General features: G+C 31.3%; 2 protein-coding genes across 2 annotated transcripts; both read right to left on the bottom strand.

The window, feature by feature from the left end:
* Nucleotides 1-5,252: 5,252 nt before the first annotated feature.
* On the bottom strand, nucleotides 5,253-6,581 carry LOC778095 (dof zinc finger protein DOF3.4). The gene has a single exon (XM_003518042.5). The coding sequence runs from the start codon at nucleotides 6,226-6,228 to the stop codon at nucleotides 5,524-5,526; it is 705 nt and encodes a 234-aa protein (XP_003518090.1). The 5' UTR covers nucleotides 6,229-6,581; the 3' UTR covers nucleotides 5,253-5,523.
* Nucleotides 6,582-11,334: 4,753 nt separating this feature from the next.
* Nucleotides 11,335-14,673, bottom strand: LOC100784147 (GDSL esterase/lipase At2g23540). Its single transcript, XM_003518040.4, has 5 exons — nucleotides 14,344-14,673; nucleotides 13,384-13,514; nucleotides 13,033-13,281; nucleotides 12,103-12,358; nucleotides 11,335-11,787 (listed from the first exon to the last, which is right to left on the bottom strand). The coding sequence occupies exons 1-5, from the start codon at nucleotides 14,603-14,605 to the stop codon at nucleotides 11,564-11,566; spliced, it is 1,122 nt and encodes a 373-aa protein (XP_003518088.1). The 5' UTR covers nucleotides 14,606-14,673; the 3' UTR covers nucleotides 11,335-11,563.
* Nucleotides 14,674-17,196: the final 2,523 nt, after the last annotated feature.

Raw genomic sequence — 17,196 nt, 5'->3', positions numbered from 1 at the left:
GACAGAAGAGCTCTGGCAGTAAGACCGACAAGTAGAATATTTAATGTGGAAAAAATGTAGAAGTATTACTGCATCAATGAGGAAAAAAAGTAATTGGTGGTAACAGAAGAACAATAGCAGAAGAATAAACTGCACAAGTTTGAAAGTGTAGCGATTGGATGGGCCTGCCGACAAGTGACAACATCGAATTTTTGTTTGTTTTTCTTCTTTAGTAATTCAAATATTTATTACATATTTACATGGAAAACGATCAACAAAATTAACAAATTAAGCCACCACCCCACAAAATAAATAAAAAATAAGACCCAAAAATACCCCAGTTAGCTGATACAAATCTACTCACAACCTAGTGCATAGTCGTAGATGTTATGTTAACTATGCAATTTAAGAACATCTAATTCCTTTTGATATAATGGGTTGTCTTGCTTAGAAACGGTGGGCTCACGGACAGCCCGTGAAATCCTACCTTGCATGATATATAACCCTTAGATATTTTGAGATGTTTAAATTGTGAGTTTTTTTAGTCCAATCTTCTTAATGCATAGGTTAAATGAGTTTTATTCCTGGGCTCAAGGACTTTTTATATTTAATATAAAAATTTATAACACCAACAAATAATGAATATAAACTAAGTAAAAAAAAACTTAAAATTTAAGTATTTTTTATATGATTAAATGGTTGATGAATGATGTATAATAATATTTTGATTTAGTATAGAATTATAGATTAAGTAAATATTACGTAGAAAAATATTTTTTAGGTGACTTAAGATGCAATTATGTTACTATTTTGGGAAAATAAATTTTTATTAGACAATTCAACAAATTTTACATTTTAAAATTCAATTTTGACCTTTTCTTTATAAAAAATTGTTAAATGCGGACCAGCCCACTAAACTCACGGGCTATGCTGGTGGGTGTAGGCTGGCTAAAAATTAGCCCGTTTGAAATGTAGTATTTGAAAGGTGAATTTTGCAAGTTACGGGCTTCATGAGTGGAGTTACCTGCATATCTAGCTCTAACTACAAGCAGTGTTATAGCGTTGAGCATGAGTAAATATTACATACACAACTCTTACATGTTACCTTCACTCAAAAGATGACAACTCACTCAAATTAAATAACTAATTTTGAAATCTAAAAGAAAATGCATGTGACTATAAAGTGAGGTAGGTATGGCACGATGCCAAAGTTTTTTAATACCCTTGGATATAACTATAAAATAATTAACGACAGAGGTGATATCAAGGTGTAACATGAAAACAAAGTATAGAATAACTGTATTTTTACTATCTTCTCTCTCATCATAGCCTTCTCCTTCATCTTTTATCTCATCTATCTCCCTCTCTCTTCTGCAACCTCCATCGTCGTCATTCCCACATTTACTCACTCTGAAAATCAAAATCCTCCCACTTTATTTGACAATCAAAATCCAATTTTTATTCAAGAAAAAAAATAACCCAGAAAGTGAAAGGAACTACAAACAGTGTAGTGTGTAGACTTTGAGAAAGTTTGAAAGCATAGCAACTACAAACATCATTGATTTTTTAGTGTTCAATGTTTTTGTTTTGCGTCAATCTTTTTATAGCTTTGCATATGTAAAAAAAAAAAAAAAATCATCCTCACTGCCACCATCTGCTAAAAAGAAAATCACCATAAACGATATGCAAACAAAGAAAAGATTTGTCGAACTTCATGAGCCATTATCGCAGAGCTTTCTGGTTGTCCTGTGCGACATCGACCTATTCTTTGTCTCTCACTCTTTCTCCCCTTTCTTCTTCGTTTCCTATAACTCGCTCGCAGCGCCAATAATGCAAATGTCGTGACCAGATTTCTGACCACTACGAGGAGAAGATGATTCGAAAATGGTGTCCTCCTTGTCTACTCTCACCCCTCCCCAAAATGGAAACCACCATGGAGGGCGTGTGGTTGGATGTCATGTAGGAGAGGTCATGAACAGGGTGGTGGTGAACGTTCTCAACAATAGTGTCGAGGCGGAGGAGAGTGCAGACCAAGGGACTCAGGTGGACTGAATCTAAAAAAGAAAAGAGAGAAATTCAAAGAGAGAGGGAGAAAGCTTTGCGATAAAAAATAAAATAAAAAAATAAATAATTACTTTTCTATATAATTTATTAACAAATGTGTTCTACACAAATAAAAATATAAAATTTAATTCCCGCAGGGATAAAAAGTGCAATAAATATATCCGATCGTTGACTATCATCATTAATAAAATAATTTACATGACATAAAAAGACAAATTTATTAGTAAAATGATTGTTATTGTGACGATCTCTAATTGCTAACGTAGGGACATCTTTATCATATAATATTTTTTTGATATTTTGTCTTTTATAAAAGTATAAAAAGTATAATAAATATATCAAGACGTTAACTTTTGTCTCTCGCCGTTAATAAAATAGTCAAGATTTGAAAAAGTGAAATATGAGATATATTTATTTTTTATTTTTAGTAGATTGTGACTAATTATTATAATTTGAAAAAAAAAATATAATGATTGATACACAATTACAATTTTTATTTTGATAAATTGGTACAATATTTATTTTAGATAATTTCTATTATGATAGATAAATTATGGTTAATAATCAATATTATTGTTATTATTATGTTTGTTTTAAATTATGTTTGTCATTATATTTTTTTAAGTGGTTATTGTAATATTATGTTTGTAATGATAAAAAAGTATGAAAATTTATCCTAAAATTATATTTTATCCTTAAATGAAACAAAATTTGAGTCTAATAAATTAGTCCAATAGAAACATACTAATATTTAGGTCCAATAAAAAATTACTAACATTTTTGTCTAATAATGATAATTTATTGACATGTTGATGCAATAGAACGTACTAACATTAAGGTTAAAAACAAATTACTGACATTTTTCTCCAATAAAAAATATTGGTATTTTTCGTCCAATAAAAAATTATTGACATTTATGTCCAAAAATGATATCTTACTAACATTTTCATTTATTCTAGTCAACATGTCTACGTTGACAATTGTTTCAATGACAAATTTGTCTCTTTATGTCATGTAGTCTATTTTATTAACGATGACAAACGAAAGTTAATAACTGAATATATTTTTCTTACTTTTTATATTTTTGGGGACTGAATTTTATATGTATTTGTTAACTAATTACATATTTAAGTATAAAAATAACTATTTATTTTAAAAAAATTATTATGACATGTTTTGTATTACATGGTACAACCTGAAGATCTACACCCTTAATTATTTTATTGCTATATTCAAGGGTTTAAAATAATTTATGCATGATACCAGACCTTGCCATCATCCTAAATCCTAAAATAACTAGTGCATACTAGAACTTGCCATCATCCTAAATCCTTATGGCCCAAACTTTTCTCTCCTTAAAGGACACCGTGGACACCTTCCAGCTGTTATGGCCACTCCTCCTCAAGCTGTTATTGTCACCTCCTTCATGCAATTTTTGTCATTGTCTCTTTCATCCATTAGTGATTTGCACCTAGGAGCAGGATCTAATAGCTTCAATGCAACCATTACACTTTCTACTCTCTTTTTTTCACTATTTTTATATTTTATTTTTTTAATGTTTTACCAAAGTTATGGTAAATGAATTTGTATTTTTCTTTTGTATTTGAACTCATTTCTAACAAAGACAAGTCTCTTTTAGTAATTTGTGCTACTACTCTTTTGCTCAATGATTTCTTTGATCGGCCATTAGTAAATTGATCATAGGTTGTGTGTGTGATTGGAAAATTTTGATATTACTTGACATGAGAGTGATTAATTTGTTTGTCATGATTTTAGAGATTGAACTACATGCATAGATGTTTTGTTAAATATCTTTACCTGATCCTTGATTAGATTTAGATTTATCTAAGAGATTAGAATCCCATGTTTTATTTAAGGGACTTGGATTCAAGGAATTGAACTTTACCTCAATTTGATAATATATTGACATTTCAATATTTATGGTGCGCTTGTGCCGAATGGAGTTTAATTACTTTTCGAGCCCTAGTCACTTCCATTATTTGATCACTATTCAATTCAAAAATCAAGTTGATATTAGTTAGACTCAGTTGATGCTTTTATTTCCAAGTTCTATTAAACAGTGGTTAAACTAAAACATTAATTAACAAATTGTGTGAGCGAGCAATTGAATATCACTCCTGATTAAGAATGGCATCTTATTTCTCTATTTTATTACCAGTATACACTTTATAATAAATTTAATATAATAAAATGTGCAATGAAACTCCTTTGAAGAGAAAGAATTATGTTATACTTATTATTTTTTTTAAATGTACACCCATTTTACAAAGAAAATTTACAGTTTAGATATTCTCTAAATATTTTCTATCATATTTTTCCTTATTCCATATTTCTCCCTCCTTTGTATCTATTTTTTACTAATTGTAAAATAATTATAGAAAACAATTGTACGGAAAATTTCCAAACAAAATCTGAACTTGAACATATTTTTCAGTTTTATAATTACAGTTTCATTTTAAGTTTAATATCTAATTTTTTTTTCCATTGCTTTCCTTTCTTACAAAATTTAATATTTTAAAAAGTTCTAATATTTATCACCCCTTAACAGCAGCGTATCATATATTCAGTGTTGCCAATCTAAACATGTAAACATGACATACTCACAAAAGGAAATAAAAAAATAAATGAAACGATATTGACGAAGATTAAAAAAATATTTTATACAGCAAACAGAGTTCGGTGGGTTATTTTTTTCCTTCCCCATGCTACTATCTAGCCGTTCTTCCAGGCACCGAGACAAAATTAGAATTGAAGGAACAAGTTTCTCAAAAATAGAACAGAATCAACTTTAGCAGAGTCCTATCGTAGAAATAAAACAAAATGAGTACCAGACAATCCGAAAACCAAGAGATCTTTCAACCAAACTGCACTGGCCCAAAAATCAAATACCCCCCGCAAAGTTACATTCTCACTACCCTTCCCTTCAGAGGCTTCGTCCTCCTTTCAACACCCCCAAATAACACAAGAACGAATTCAATTAATTAAGCTTTTATTATTATATTATTTTCCTCTAAAGTCTACAAACAGCATAGAACAAACACTAGGCTAGAAATTCCTACTTTTCTTTCTCTATTTTACACAATAAAGTATTATTTAACAGTATAATTTGTTCTCTTATATTATAAGTGTAGCCATGGCCACACTGTCTTTGCTGGAATCCTAATCCAATTTTATGCATGGTTAAAAAATTCAGAGAAAAACAACACATTCATAACCTCATCAGTCACGAATATATGAATCACACAGCTTAATCACAAAATAACAGTAAGCCAGTAAACATCCCTAGAACTAGTAAAATTAAACAAAAAAGAAAAAGTCCTAGTTGTGCTTCAAATTTCACAGATGATTATACCCTGCAAATAGTAAAACCCTAAACTTAAACCATAAACACACCTTCCATTGCACCCAGAGTCCCAAACCAGAAAAATTAAAAAAGAAAAAAAAAAAAAAAGATGCGTTTCATTTGAGACCATTTCCCGGTGTTGAAATCGCAAGCCCAGGCCAAGCGAAGCAATCTCCGCTAACGAACCCTCCTTCGCCACTCTCTAACTGCCACGTGTTTAGGCCAGAAGACGCGACGGCGCCGCCAATGTTGCCACCGTCGACCATTCCTGGGAAGGCCCAGCCCGATCTCCCAATGCCAAAACCCATGTCGTCATACCCGTGTCCAAGCCCAAAGCCACCCAGGGCGAGAAACCCGGAGCCATGGGTGTTGTTCAGCAACGAAGTGAAGCTCCCGCACACGTTACCGTTGCCGTTGCTAGTCTGTTTAACGTCGCCGTCAAGTACTCCGTAGTGCGTGGAGGCGACGGGGGCCAATAAAGTGTGTGCGTGGTGTTCCTGTGCTGACGTCATGGTGGACGAGGTGGAGGAGGATGATGTGGCGGCGACGTGGTGGGTGCGGGAGCGCTTGGCGTTCTTGCGGCTGCCGCCGCCGACGGGAATGTCGCGGAGAGTGCCGCCGTGGGTCCAGTAGCGGCGGCAGGACTTGCAGAAGTGGCGTGGCTGGGAGTAGTTGTAGTTGTTGTAGTAGCAGAACTTGGTGTTGGTGGAGTCGCATCGCGGGCACGGCAGGTTCTCCTGCTCCGGCGGCGGCGGCGCCGCTCCGCCCGAGCTCTGCGGCTTGCTCGCTCGGCGACTCTCGCCGGAATTCGACGACGGCATGTGTGAAACAAAAAAAAAAACCGAAAAGAGTAAAATGTTTAGGTTTTGTTTTGGAGTGAGGGGCTTGAGTGTGAATGTTGGGTGGGTGAGGGGGGGGTTTTATGGGAGAACAGAGTGAGAGAGAGAGAGAGAGAGAAAGCAAAGAGAGTCAGAGAGAATATAAACAGAGACATCTTCTGAGGCTTATATCAGTTATATGAGACAGAGTGGGATCAGCTTTACAGTGTTCTGTTAAGCACGACATTTCAGTCGGCTCCAGACACATCCCCTCTCTCTATTTGGGTCGGCTAATAGGGCTGCGCCTTCTGCACTCACACACCCCCACCAACCACTCTCTTCCCCAATCCAATCAATTTCAAATTATAAATAAATAAATACAGCCTACTACACTTCATAAAATAGTGGAAGCAACCATTCATGCAGGAGATCATTTGACTTCACTTTATTAATCACAAGTTTTGAATTTGAATTTGTAAAAAAAGTTTTAAGACTATAATAATTTTATTTGGTTCAGATATTATTTGTCGATGGATCGTGTCCGGTATTTTAGTGCTTGCACGGCCACTTAGATGCATGCATAATATAATGCATTCTTCCATTTAGATAATAATAACTATAGTTATGGGATGCAAATGCAAAACTACCCAACTGTTTATATTAAAAATAAATAATTAACATAGATTGTGTTAACTATAACTAACATGGTCCATGTTGTAATATTATATGCATATATTCGTTTCTCCTGTCTTTTCCCCATTCAATCCGCTTAGACGTAGAGCTCCTAGGCCGTAGGGTGATTAGCTACCCCATCTATGCCATCTACATGCATCGAAGTTCGGTTTTTTTGTTGTTATTAAGAACTACTACTATGGATAATGTCACAATCCAGCATACAAAATATTCCCTCTAATTAGGCAAATCACAAACACAATCATACTCATTTCTAGAAATATGATGATTAGGCACATGCGAAAATGCATCAACAATAATTTTATTTTCCAAGGGTTGTTATTAGTTGATGTTTCCAAACCTAACTTTGATTATGCCATGGTGTCTGTAGGTCGTAGATTGAGTGGGGGCCACGAAAACTTGAGAGTAGAATAGTACAAAAAATGAAGGTGGGTAAATTGTAATTGTACACTACACGTGATAGCATAGCAAGATAGCATAGTATAGCATGAGATTGAGACAGTAAGAGAGAGGAGTTGGTAGGGACAGAAGCGACAGAATAATGAGTGTCGGGCAGCGTGGGGAGCAATAATTGGGTTTCCCCTCTGATTTCGGACGCGTCATGTCCGCATCAGATTTCTCCTCCGTACTCCCATTCTTTCTATCTTCCACCGGATTTTCCGCTTCAATGTAGCCATTACCAAACACCCCCACCCCATCTGCACAGGCACCACTCTGCTCACCGCTTGATAGCGATCACACGGTCCTGTTTCATGTCCGGTCCACCGACACCTGTCAGCGACACACCGGTTGTTGTCGGTGACAAGCATCGGCACGCGCCATTCAAATTGGTCTTCGAGAATGAATCATGGGTCGCTTTCAACAGCGGAAACAAAACTTGGAAACTTGGAAAGTGGAGAGACCCCTTGTTTCTTTCTCTTTCTCGGACCCCAAAACACAATCGCTATCTCCTCGCTTCGCTTCTCTTCTATACAGTGCTTCTATTTGTATTTATCCGTAAAATATATAATAATCAATCACTCAATGAACAAGGTCTAACACCAATTGATTTTCTTAAACATGCTGCTATTTTCAATTCCTTAGCTCTTTGGAAAAATTTTTGTTGAAAAAAGTAAATCTCATTTCGATTATTTTTAAGCTTTGAGAGTTTGTCTCATAATTTTTCAGGATAGGAGAAAAAAAAATTCAATCACTGACAATTTTTTGATTATTTATTTTTCATCCTGATCTTGCGTTGCGTCTCGCTAGCTGGTCATGGGTTCAGACCTGTAAAATGTAATCAGTAATGACCTCTTTTTGGCCTTTTCTGCACGCACATGATTCCCTTTCCCTTGTTTTTTCCACTCTATCATCGAAATGAATTGCAACTTCGCACGCTTTATTCTCCTCTTCGACTGGGCTATTATTGCCACTACACCCAGAATTATTATCAATCATTCCTTTTACAATTTAATGCCAACATGCCTGAACACAGGTGTTTGTAAACTTTGAACTTTCAAGCCTCTACATTTGTTATTTTCTTTTCAAGGTTTTAACTAAAAAAAAATATATTGTTCCCCAAGAAATTTCACTTGCGTGAAAATGGTTAAGAAACACCCACGCAGACAAAATAAGTAGTAGTATATGGTATGATATGCATAGCTTTTATTTTGGTTTTTTTTTGGTAAATACACTATCTCTCCCTTACTTTTTTTTAATCTAAACTATTTTACAAATTTAATTTTCAATATATAATATTTGAGACTTTCTCTCTCTTTTTTATTTTTTAATTAAAAATATTATAAAATATAAATATTATATAATTTTTTAATTGGTTTTAAAATTATTTAATTATTATATTAAATTTTATAATTTTTTTTTAAAAAAATATACGGATAAAGAAAAATAAAAAAATTGAATAAAATTATAGTATAATTTTTTAGTTATTTTGTATGTACTTTTATAGTTAAATTTATATGTTGTTGATAATTTTTTTTGTTATGTTCATTAATTAAAAAAATAAGAAAATTAGTAAATAGTATTAAAATAAACTAAAAAATACAGTAAAAAAATAATTGATATATCTATTTTATACAATAGACATAAAATTTCAAAAAGTAGTAACTGCTATGTTGAAAATATCTTTAAAAATATTTATTGAAAATATATTTAAAAATATTTATTTAGTAGTTATTTTTTGCTTAAGTGATAAGAATTGATATTTTTATTATTTATGGCGTGCAGATATGAAAAGAAAAGATTAAAATATCCAAAAGATACTAATAATTGCTAAATATGAACTATTTTTTATAATAAAAATATATTGAAAATATCTTTAAAGATATTTAATTAGCAATTTTTTTTCTGTCACCTGATACCTACTACTGAGATGGACGAAGAAGAAAATGAACGAAAAAGTAGAAAAAAAATGTGAAATTTGCCGACAACATGGTCATAACAAAAACAATTGTCCTACCATATCTCCATCTTAAGTTTTTCCTTAGTCAAGTATAATTTTTTAAGTATTTTATTGATAATACAATATAATGTTCTTCTATAAATAAGTTGTTAAATTTATATGTATTTTTATAGTTAAATTTAGTAGTATAATTTTTTAGTTACTTTGTATGTATTTTTATAGTTAAATTTATATGTTGTTGATAATTTTTTTTGTTATGTTCATTAATTAAAAAAATAAGAAAATTAGTAAATAATATTAAAATAAACTAAGAAACACAATAAAAAAATAATTAATACATCTATTTTATACAATAAAAAAAATTAAAAAAGTAGTAACTGTTATGTTAAAAATATCTTTAAAAATAGGTTGTAACTTATAAGTAATAACAGTTTTATGGTATTTAGTATTCTGCCCTAAGGAATTGTTATTTTTAATTTTGGTAACATTTCTTTTACATGACAGCTCTTTAGCACCTCCACCTACCTCCACGCCTACCTCTTACTTCATAGGTTAAACTAATTATAAACATAGGTCTAACTGCAATTTTTTTCATAACGTGTACAAAGTAACTTGTTTAATAGGTTAGCATCACAAATCTCAACCACATTAATTTTATAATTAAATCAATGACAATTATTGGTCGGACCATGCATGGATCAACTGAACTTGTGACCACTATATCAAATTCCAAAAAAGGAAATAGATTCATAATCATGCGAGACATGCATAGGTTGGTTTGGATAGACTTTTTTAAACTACCAAGGCGCGGAAGTTGTGAAAAATATAAGCTATATAAGTTTCGGATATTATTTAGACTCTTTCCTAACCTTATTTTGACATTTTGTTTAGATGAATATAGTGATTTATTTTAAATGAGATATTAAATATCTATCCTTTTAAATATAGTATTTGAATAATAATTTGAAGAAAATTAAATATCTATTATTTTAACAGAGAATTTTAATCTTTGTTAAAATTGGAAATTTGAAATTCCACTCAAAGAGGTAGAATTTTTAAAATTATTCATTTGCGAATAGAAGAGTATCTCAAACTTGATGATGTTTTTCTCTTGTATGTGTATTTTCTTTCCTATCCCTCCTAATTGCTCATCCGTTATTGTCTTTCTCCGACGAACCTTTCTCACTGGAATCCCAACCCACCAATGGTCATCTCTACTAGATTCCAACTTGTGGATGATCATTTTCGCACTCTCCACCATGGAATCCAAATCAACGGCAAAAAGAGTTGAACCAAACCACCAATAAAGAGAAAAGATTACCAATGAACCTCCCTTTATCATCTTCTTGAGCTTAAAGACCACCACCAACCAAAAATCACTATGGTGAAATTTTTTGTAATACAATGGTGCTGGTGTAACATTGCAACTGCAGCACTGCTCAGTGTTTGAGCATGTTGTGTTGCAGAGAAAAAAACTTATTTAAAATCAGTAATTAATAATAATTTTGAATTTATGTGAAAATAGGTTCAAAGCTAAAATAATCAAAACAAGTTATTTTGCAATTGAATGAAATTTAATTGCTTTCAATTGAATTAATTACTTGCATTTCAAACTTTTGAAAATTCTCTATCCAAACATATGGATAGGGTATATTGGTTAAGAAATTTAAAAAAAAATTATGAAAATTATAGAAAAACATCGGTTAATTTTTAAAAAAATTATTTATTATAAAAATTATAGGAAAATATAAGAAATTATAAATAATATAATTTTGTGTACTCTAATAAAAAATTATTTTAATTTTTTAACCAATAATCCAAGAACACCCGTATTTGCCTATTATCAATTACAAAATGGTCACCATCGAGAGGGACAAGAAAATGAAATTCTCCCCACGTCTAAGTGAGACTAGCTAGCAAGGTACAACAACGCCATGGTCAATTGTTATTCACTTATTTGTTAACATGCATATCAACATAATTAAAAACTCAGAATCATAATATAATAATAAAATATAACTCATTAAGCAAATCACGCTCGTAAATTACGTTTATGTTAATTGCAGTAAATGAAGGAGGCAGCCACAGCAAAAGGTGTTCGTCGTTGAAAGCTACAGTTTGATAATTTGAGAGACAATAACTGAATTGAGGAGAAAAAAGAAAAACTTAAATGGGTGTGTGATGTGTGTAATACAAATTGAAGTACGGAAAGAACAATAGTAATAAAAGAAGAAATTAAAATTAAGATCATAGATCCCTGAGTTGCCTAAGATTAACAGGAGATATGTATCTCTTGTCTCCGTCAAGTAGCTGCTTGGCGAGGATTAGGTTTGCAGCCTCACTTGGGTGATAAGGATCCCAGAACACATGCTTGTACCTATCTCTGCACATACTTGATGTTGGCCCACACGGAATTATCCCTGCGAATTGCCCTCCATTTCCGCAGCAAGCTCTACTTGCCGTTGTGAATCCTGCATAAGAAACATACTCCAATATCAAAAAATTCACAACAACTCACCTATATATATTATTTTAGACTCTCTTGGTAATTAAAATTTTATGGTATGTATATACTTTTCAAGAGTCTTGAACTGAACCCATTATTTAACATGTGTTTAATTTATCAAAAAATAAGTTATGTAATCATAGTTTTACATTTTCATATAATCATAACTCATATACCTCCAAGCACACTCTTAATTTACTTGAAGAGTTAAGTTAGACAATGATTATTAATATCAAGATTATAAGGGACCATATGAAATAAAATGAAAGGGATTGCTTACCGTATTTATCAAAATTTTTTATGAGTTCCAACACTAGATCATAAACATTGGCAAGGACGAAGGTGGCTCCAGGGAGGTTGTCGTTAAGCTCAGCAACCAAATCCTTCAATCGAGCATTGTATTGAAGCGCAAGCTTGTTAGCCAAATCCACACACTCGTCTTCGTTCAGCTGATTAATAGTCTTCTGGTAAGGTATGCAGCCTATTGGCCCAACATTGCCTATAACAAACTTTCGAGCATCCATTTGGTAAAGTCTCTGACATTCAAATCAAACATGCCAAGTTACACATGACAAAAATTAAAAATAAAATAGAGTACAATGCAGTAGAATTTTGTTTCCATAATTTTCTTTAATAAACATTTATAGGAGAAAACAAAAAAGTAAAATGAAATAAACTTGTCTTATCAGTTAAAATTAGTTTTATGTATAAGTTAATTTATAGAAATTGTTTCATTTAGTTTCTCCAAAAGATTAATTTTACCTTTTTTTAAGCAAGATTAATTTTAACTTGTAGGAGAAATTTAACCCATTTACCTTTCTGACTTTGAGATAAGAAAACATGAAGGCAAAATAAAATTATTTTATTTTATAAATTAAAATTAATTTCTGCATAAATTCATAATTTTTTTCGTTTAATTTCTCCAAAAGTTAATTTTAACTTTGTTTAAGTTAATTTTAACTTAGGAAACAAACGTAACTATTTTACTTTTTTTCATGAGAACTACATTAAGTGAAACCGATTTTGATGAAAATAATTTTTTAATTGATTTCAGTCGCAGATTTTAGAATGCTAGTAATGGTACGGGTACTGGATATTGATTATGATTTATGAAGTTTTGGCAAATAGCACTACAAATCTACAATGACTAAGGGTATTTCATTTAGTGGTCTAGTTTGTTTTGGTGTTAAATTTAGATCAAGGTGTATACCGTAAGTTGGGCCCTGAAATGAGTAATCATGTCATCAATGAAAGAATCTGGACTTTGAGAAATTCTTGCTCCAATAGAGAGAACTGGGAGAAGGTAATTGTTGAGAAAGTCATTGGCCCCAACCGTGATGGAGAAAATTGATTTCTTCATTATATACTCTTTGGCTTTTGATTCACCCAGCAGTTTGTCAATTTGTTTTCTTGTTATGCTGAAGTAATCTATTTGAACATCCATTCCTACCCTATTCACCTGAAAACAAATTTATGTACGTGACATGCAACTGTTATGTTCCTTATTACATAGATTGAATAAGATTATGTAAGAAATAGATAAGGGAGATAAAATACTGACAAATATTCTTCCAGTAGCATTCAGTATCCCTCCCCCTCCTGAAGCATAATTCACTCCACTGAGTATGATTTTCCCTGTTGCATTTGGAGCTAAAAATGGTACAGCATAGTTTGGTTGTCCCAATTCCTCTCCTGAAAAATTAAAATACAAAAACTAAAACATCATATTAAGTAAAGAAAAAAGTGTTTTTTCACACTGATTTCATTTATGGACAGCATTCCTCCCACTTTATTGTGGGGGAAATAGATATCGTGAATTTTATTATTAATTTATAAAGAAAGTGGCATAAAATTGATAAAACAAAGTTAAGAAATTACATTCGTATTCCTGATATTTAATAAAATTATTTTCAATCTCTCTCTTTTTTAACAATAGACTGACTTTCCTAAAAATCTTTATAATATCATAAGAAATCAAAGAGGTATATGCTAAAATAAATAGTGTATATATTTACAATGCAAAAAAAAGTTTTATACTGCCCCGTCTAATAACAAATTATTATGTAAAATAAATTTGTTTATTTTTATAGTAATTACTTCAAAAAATCATATGAACAAATCATTTTAAATTGATTAATATAATGTAAAAAAAATTAAACTGACAATATATAAAAATTAAACTCTATATGTTTACTCTAGTTTTATTAAATTTCATATAAATACACTATGCATGTAACATTGATGTTTGGAAAAAGATAATGTGAGATAATTGATAGATAACATTATCTCATAAACATGTGATCAATAATCTAACTTTTAATCTGTGTATATGAAAACATATTTATTAGAAAACCTCAAAAGATTAATTGTTGGTTCTCACTTGAGGAATGTTTGATGTTCATTCAGAAAAAAGGAAAAAAACTTTGTTTAAAAAATCAAAATGTTAATTGTTTGCTAACAAAAAAAATAAAAATAGGCTCACCCAAACACCTTGGATGTGTGAGAAAGAAGACAAAATTACCTACTAAATCACCAATGGTTCTTCCATTGGTATAGCGGCCTGTGGGGTTTCCTCCAGAGGCCTTGAAATCAATTCCATTGGGAGGGATGTTTGCCTTAGAAAGAGTTGACAAGTAGTTATTGTTCCCTGCATCCACCAAGGAATCTCCAAAGATGAAAGAGGCTCCTAAGCCATTTTTCTGAGCATCAACATTTCCGTAAAAGCTCACATTCAAGAGCAAAATCAGAAGGACCAACATGTCATTAGAATTCAACAAGGCCATGGCTTTTGTTCTTCACAAGACTTCACCAAAAGAAGCACTAAAGCACCACCACTCATTGCAAGTAGAAAATCCAGCTAAGAGGTTTATAAGGGGCATTTTTTTTCCTTCACGTGAGAAAACTTGTGATCATGTTTTAATGAAGTTGAATTTGGTTTGACCTTTTTTTTATTATTAAAAATAAGATTCCAAAGGAGTGCACAAGTTGAAAACAGATTTTCATGTGGTTGGTCATCAACATATGTGCAGATTTCTCAACCTGCTGTGGAATTAATCTATTGGAGATTTTGCTTTTGCAATTCAAAGTCACAGCGTGTCTAGTTTCATCCACGATGACCAACTCAACATGGCACAATTAATTAAAGAAGAAAGTTTTGAGGGACTTTGGTGTTGCTTGATGGTCTTAATTAAAAGACATTAAAAGCAGCGCTTAACTCCTAATTTCACATTGTTATTGGACACATAGGTATATCACTTCTTTTGAATAATTAATAGGACAGTCCATCTGCACTCAACAACTCAGGAAAACCAAGTTTTGCCCTTTTCTGTTTCCTTCCAATTGGTCAAAAAGTCCAAACGTAATCTTTTATTGTTTATTTTATTCTTTGAAGTTTGTGAACAATTTTTTTTTCGTGCACACCATTCAAATATTGGCAATTACTTCTTGCACCAAAGAAATTATACATAATTCTAGAAAAGCTTTTTCGGAACTATGTTAACATAATTTTAGAAAGGCTTTTTTAGAATGTCAGCTTGAGTTTTTTGAGGTGCAAAAAGCAAAAGGAAGGTACAGAAAGTAATAGCCTCAAATCTGTAATGGGTAATTTCATGAGCCCAACCAAAAAAAGCATGAGAGTTGATGGAGTTAAACAGGGTTAATTAAGGCTTAAGATCACAAATAGACCAAGCAAAATAATAAAAAAACGAAAAAAGAAACTAAATTTTAAAGTTTTACCAAATTTAAATGTATTAATAATTCATAATTGATCAGATGCAAAAACTTGGTCCCTCATTCTATTTGTTTGGCATTGCTTCCATTAAACATGTAAGATTGTAAGTGAAAATATGAAATAAAAATAATTTATAATGCTGCCGAAAAAGAAAGTTATTCTAATCATATTATTAATATTTTCTCCCAGTCTCATGTTACTGTGACCGAATCAATTAGTATGAAATTATTTCAATTTAACCAATTATATATTTTGAATTTGAATGTTGAATATGTAGATGCATTAAATATTTTGAGAAAAGGTTTGTTACCAACAATAGTTCTACAATGCTTAAATAGGATTATCACATGTTGTATAGAAAGAAAGAAAAAAAAAGTATTTTTTTCTTCTATTAAAACATACCGTAAGGTTGAGTGTTTGGGAATATTATGAACCAACCCTATAGCCGAAAGTGATGAAGATGAAAAATCAACGAAGAGATCATTGCTTTTTCAGACGTTCAACATCAACTTTTACCATGAAGCTACTTTCTTCTTCCTCCAATACTTGCTCAGACATTTAAGCTTATGCCCAAAAAGGCATATGAGAATACTTTTTTTATCTCATGATTTTTTGCCGTGGAATGTGATAAAATATCTGCTTATCACTTGGATATTTGATATGATATGAAAATCTCTTGTGTAAATGTACAACTCTAGTTTTTTGAATCAAGAGGGAGAGCATTATTCGTGTGTTTCTCTTTCAATCCTTGTCATGTTTGTTGAATCACATGAGGATAAATAGACAAAATGTGGCAATTCACTTTCAATAGAATTAAACTACATGGTATGTTTGCAGTCTAAATATCCCTTCAACATATTATTATATCTGTCTTCTTTTACCGATATTAAGTACAAGTGAACAATATTTTAAAAATTAAGAAACTAAATGTCTCTTCTAATATCAAAAATTAAATAACTAATGCTTACAATCTTAAAAATTAAAATTAAAATTTATTTTTGGGGTTGGTTTCATCACAACAAAGTGATTGATCGGATAAAGACACTATATCCTATTTATAATTCAAAAATTACCTTATACTATTTTTGTCCATTGCAATTGCATGCATTCTTAAATTTCAATATTTTCCTGTCCCACCTACTTTTATTATCCAACAAGTGATAAAAAAAACCTAATAATGTCAGATTGCCATTTGTAGTGATCTCTCTTTTTACAATTTTTTTGTTTGTTCAACTTAAAGGGTAAGATAATAAAAAATAGTAGATAGGAGAAACGACAGGTGAATATAGAAATGTGAAAAATATCTTGTTAAAATGATACTTTTGAAATCACAAATGATTAAGAGCCTTATTAGATATTACCTGTAAAGCAACAACAACAAAATTGTGGATACTAAAAAAATTAGATTTAAATTCCTTAAATAAACTATTGATTCTTTTAAATAAAAATTGATTAAATAAATTTTACTAAGATAATGAGTCGAATTTTATAATAAAATGATGATCGTGAAACAAATAAATATTACATATCAATAATATGATAATCCAAAAAATTATATCACCTACATAATAGTTTTAATCATAAAATCCATTTTTTGTAACAAAATCAGAAATATACTCTAAATAATCCATTGGAATCTAATGA

Source organism: Glycine max, chromosome 2 (genome assembly GCF_000004515.6).
Source record: "Glycine max cultivar Williams 82 chromosome 2, Glycine_max_v4.0, whole genome shotgun sequence".
Taxonomy (NCBI): Eukaryota; Viridiplantae; Streptophyta; class Magnoliopsida; order Fabales; family Fabaceae; genus Glycine; species Glycine max.
Note: the sequence above shows the minus strand (reverse complement) of the source record. Positions and strands in the feature narration are given on the sequence as shown.

Bases quoted from the DNA above. Each gene is read 5' to 3' on its own strand.
- LOC778095 (XM_003518042.5), bottom strand. From the start codon at position 6,228: ATGCCGTCGTCGAATTCCGGCGAGAGTCGCCGAGCGAGCAAGCCGCAG.
- LOC100784147 (XM_003518040.4), bottom strand. From the start codon at position 14,605: ATGGCCTTGTTGAATTCTAATGACATGTTGGTCCTTCTGATTTTGCTC. The intron at 13,282-13,383 runs GTCAGTATTTTA...ATTTGTTTTCAG, and splicing joins ATGCTACTGGAAGAATATTT to GTGAATAGGGTAGGAATGGA. The intron at 11,788-12,102 runs GTAAGCAATCCC...TTTCTTATGCAG, and splicing joins AAAAAATTTTGATAAATACG to GATTCACAACGGCAAGTAGA.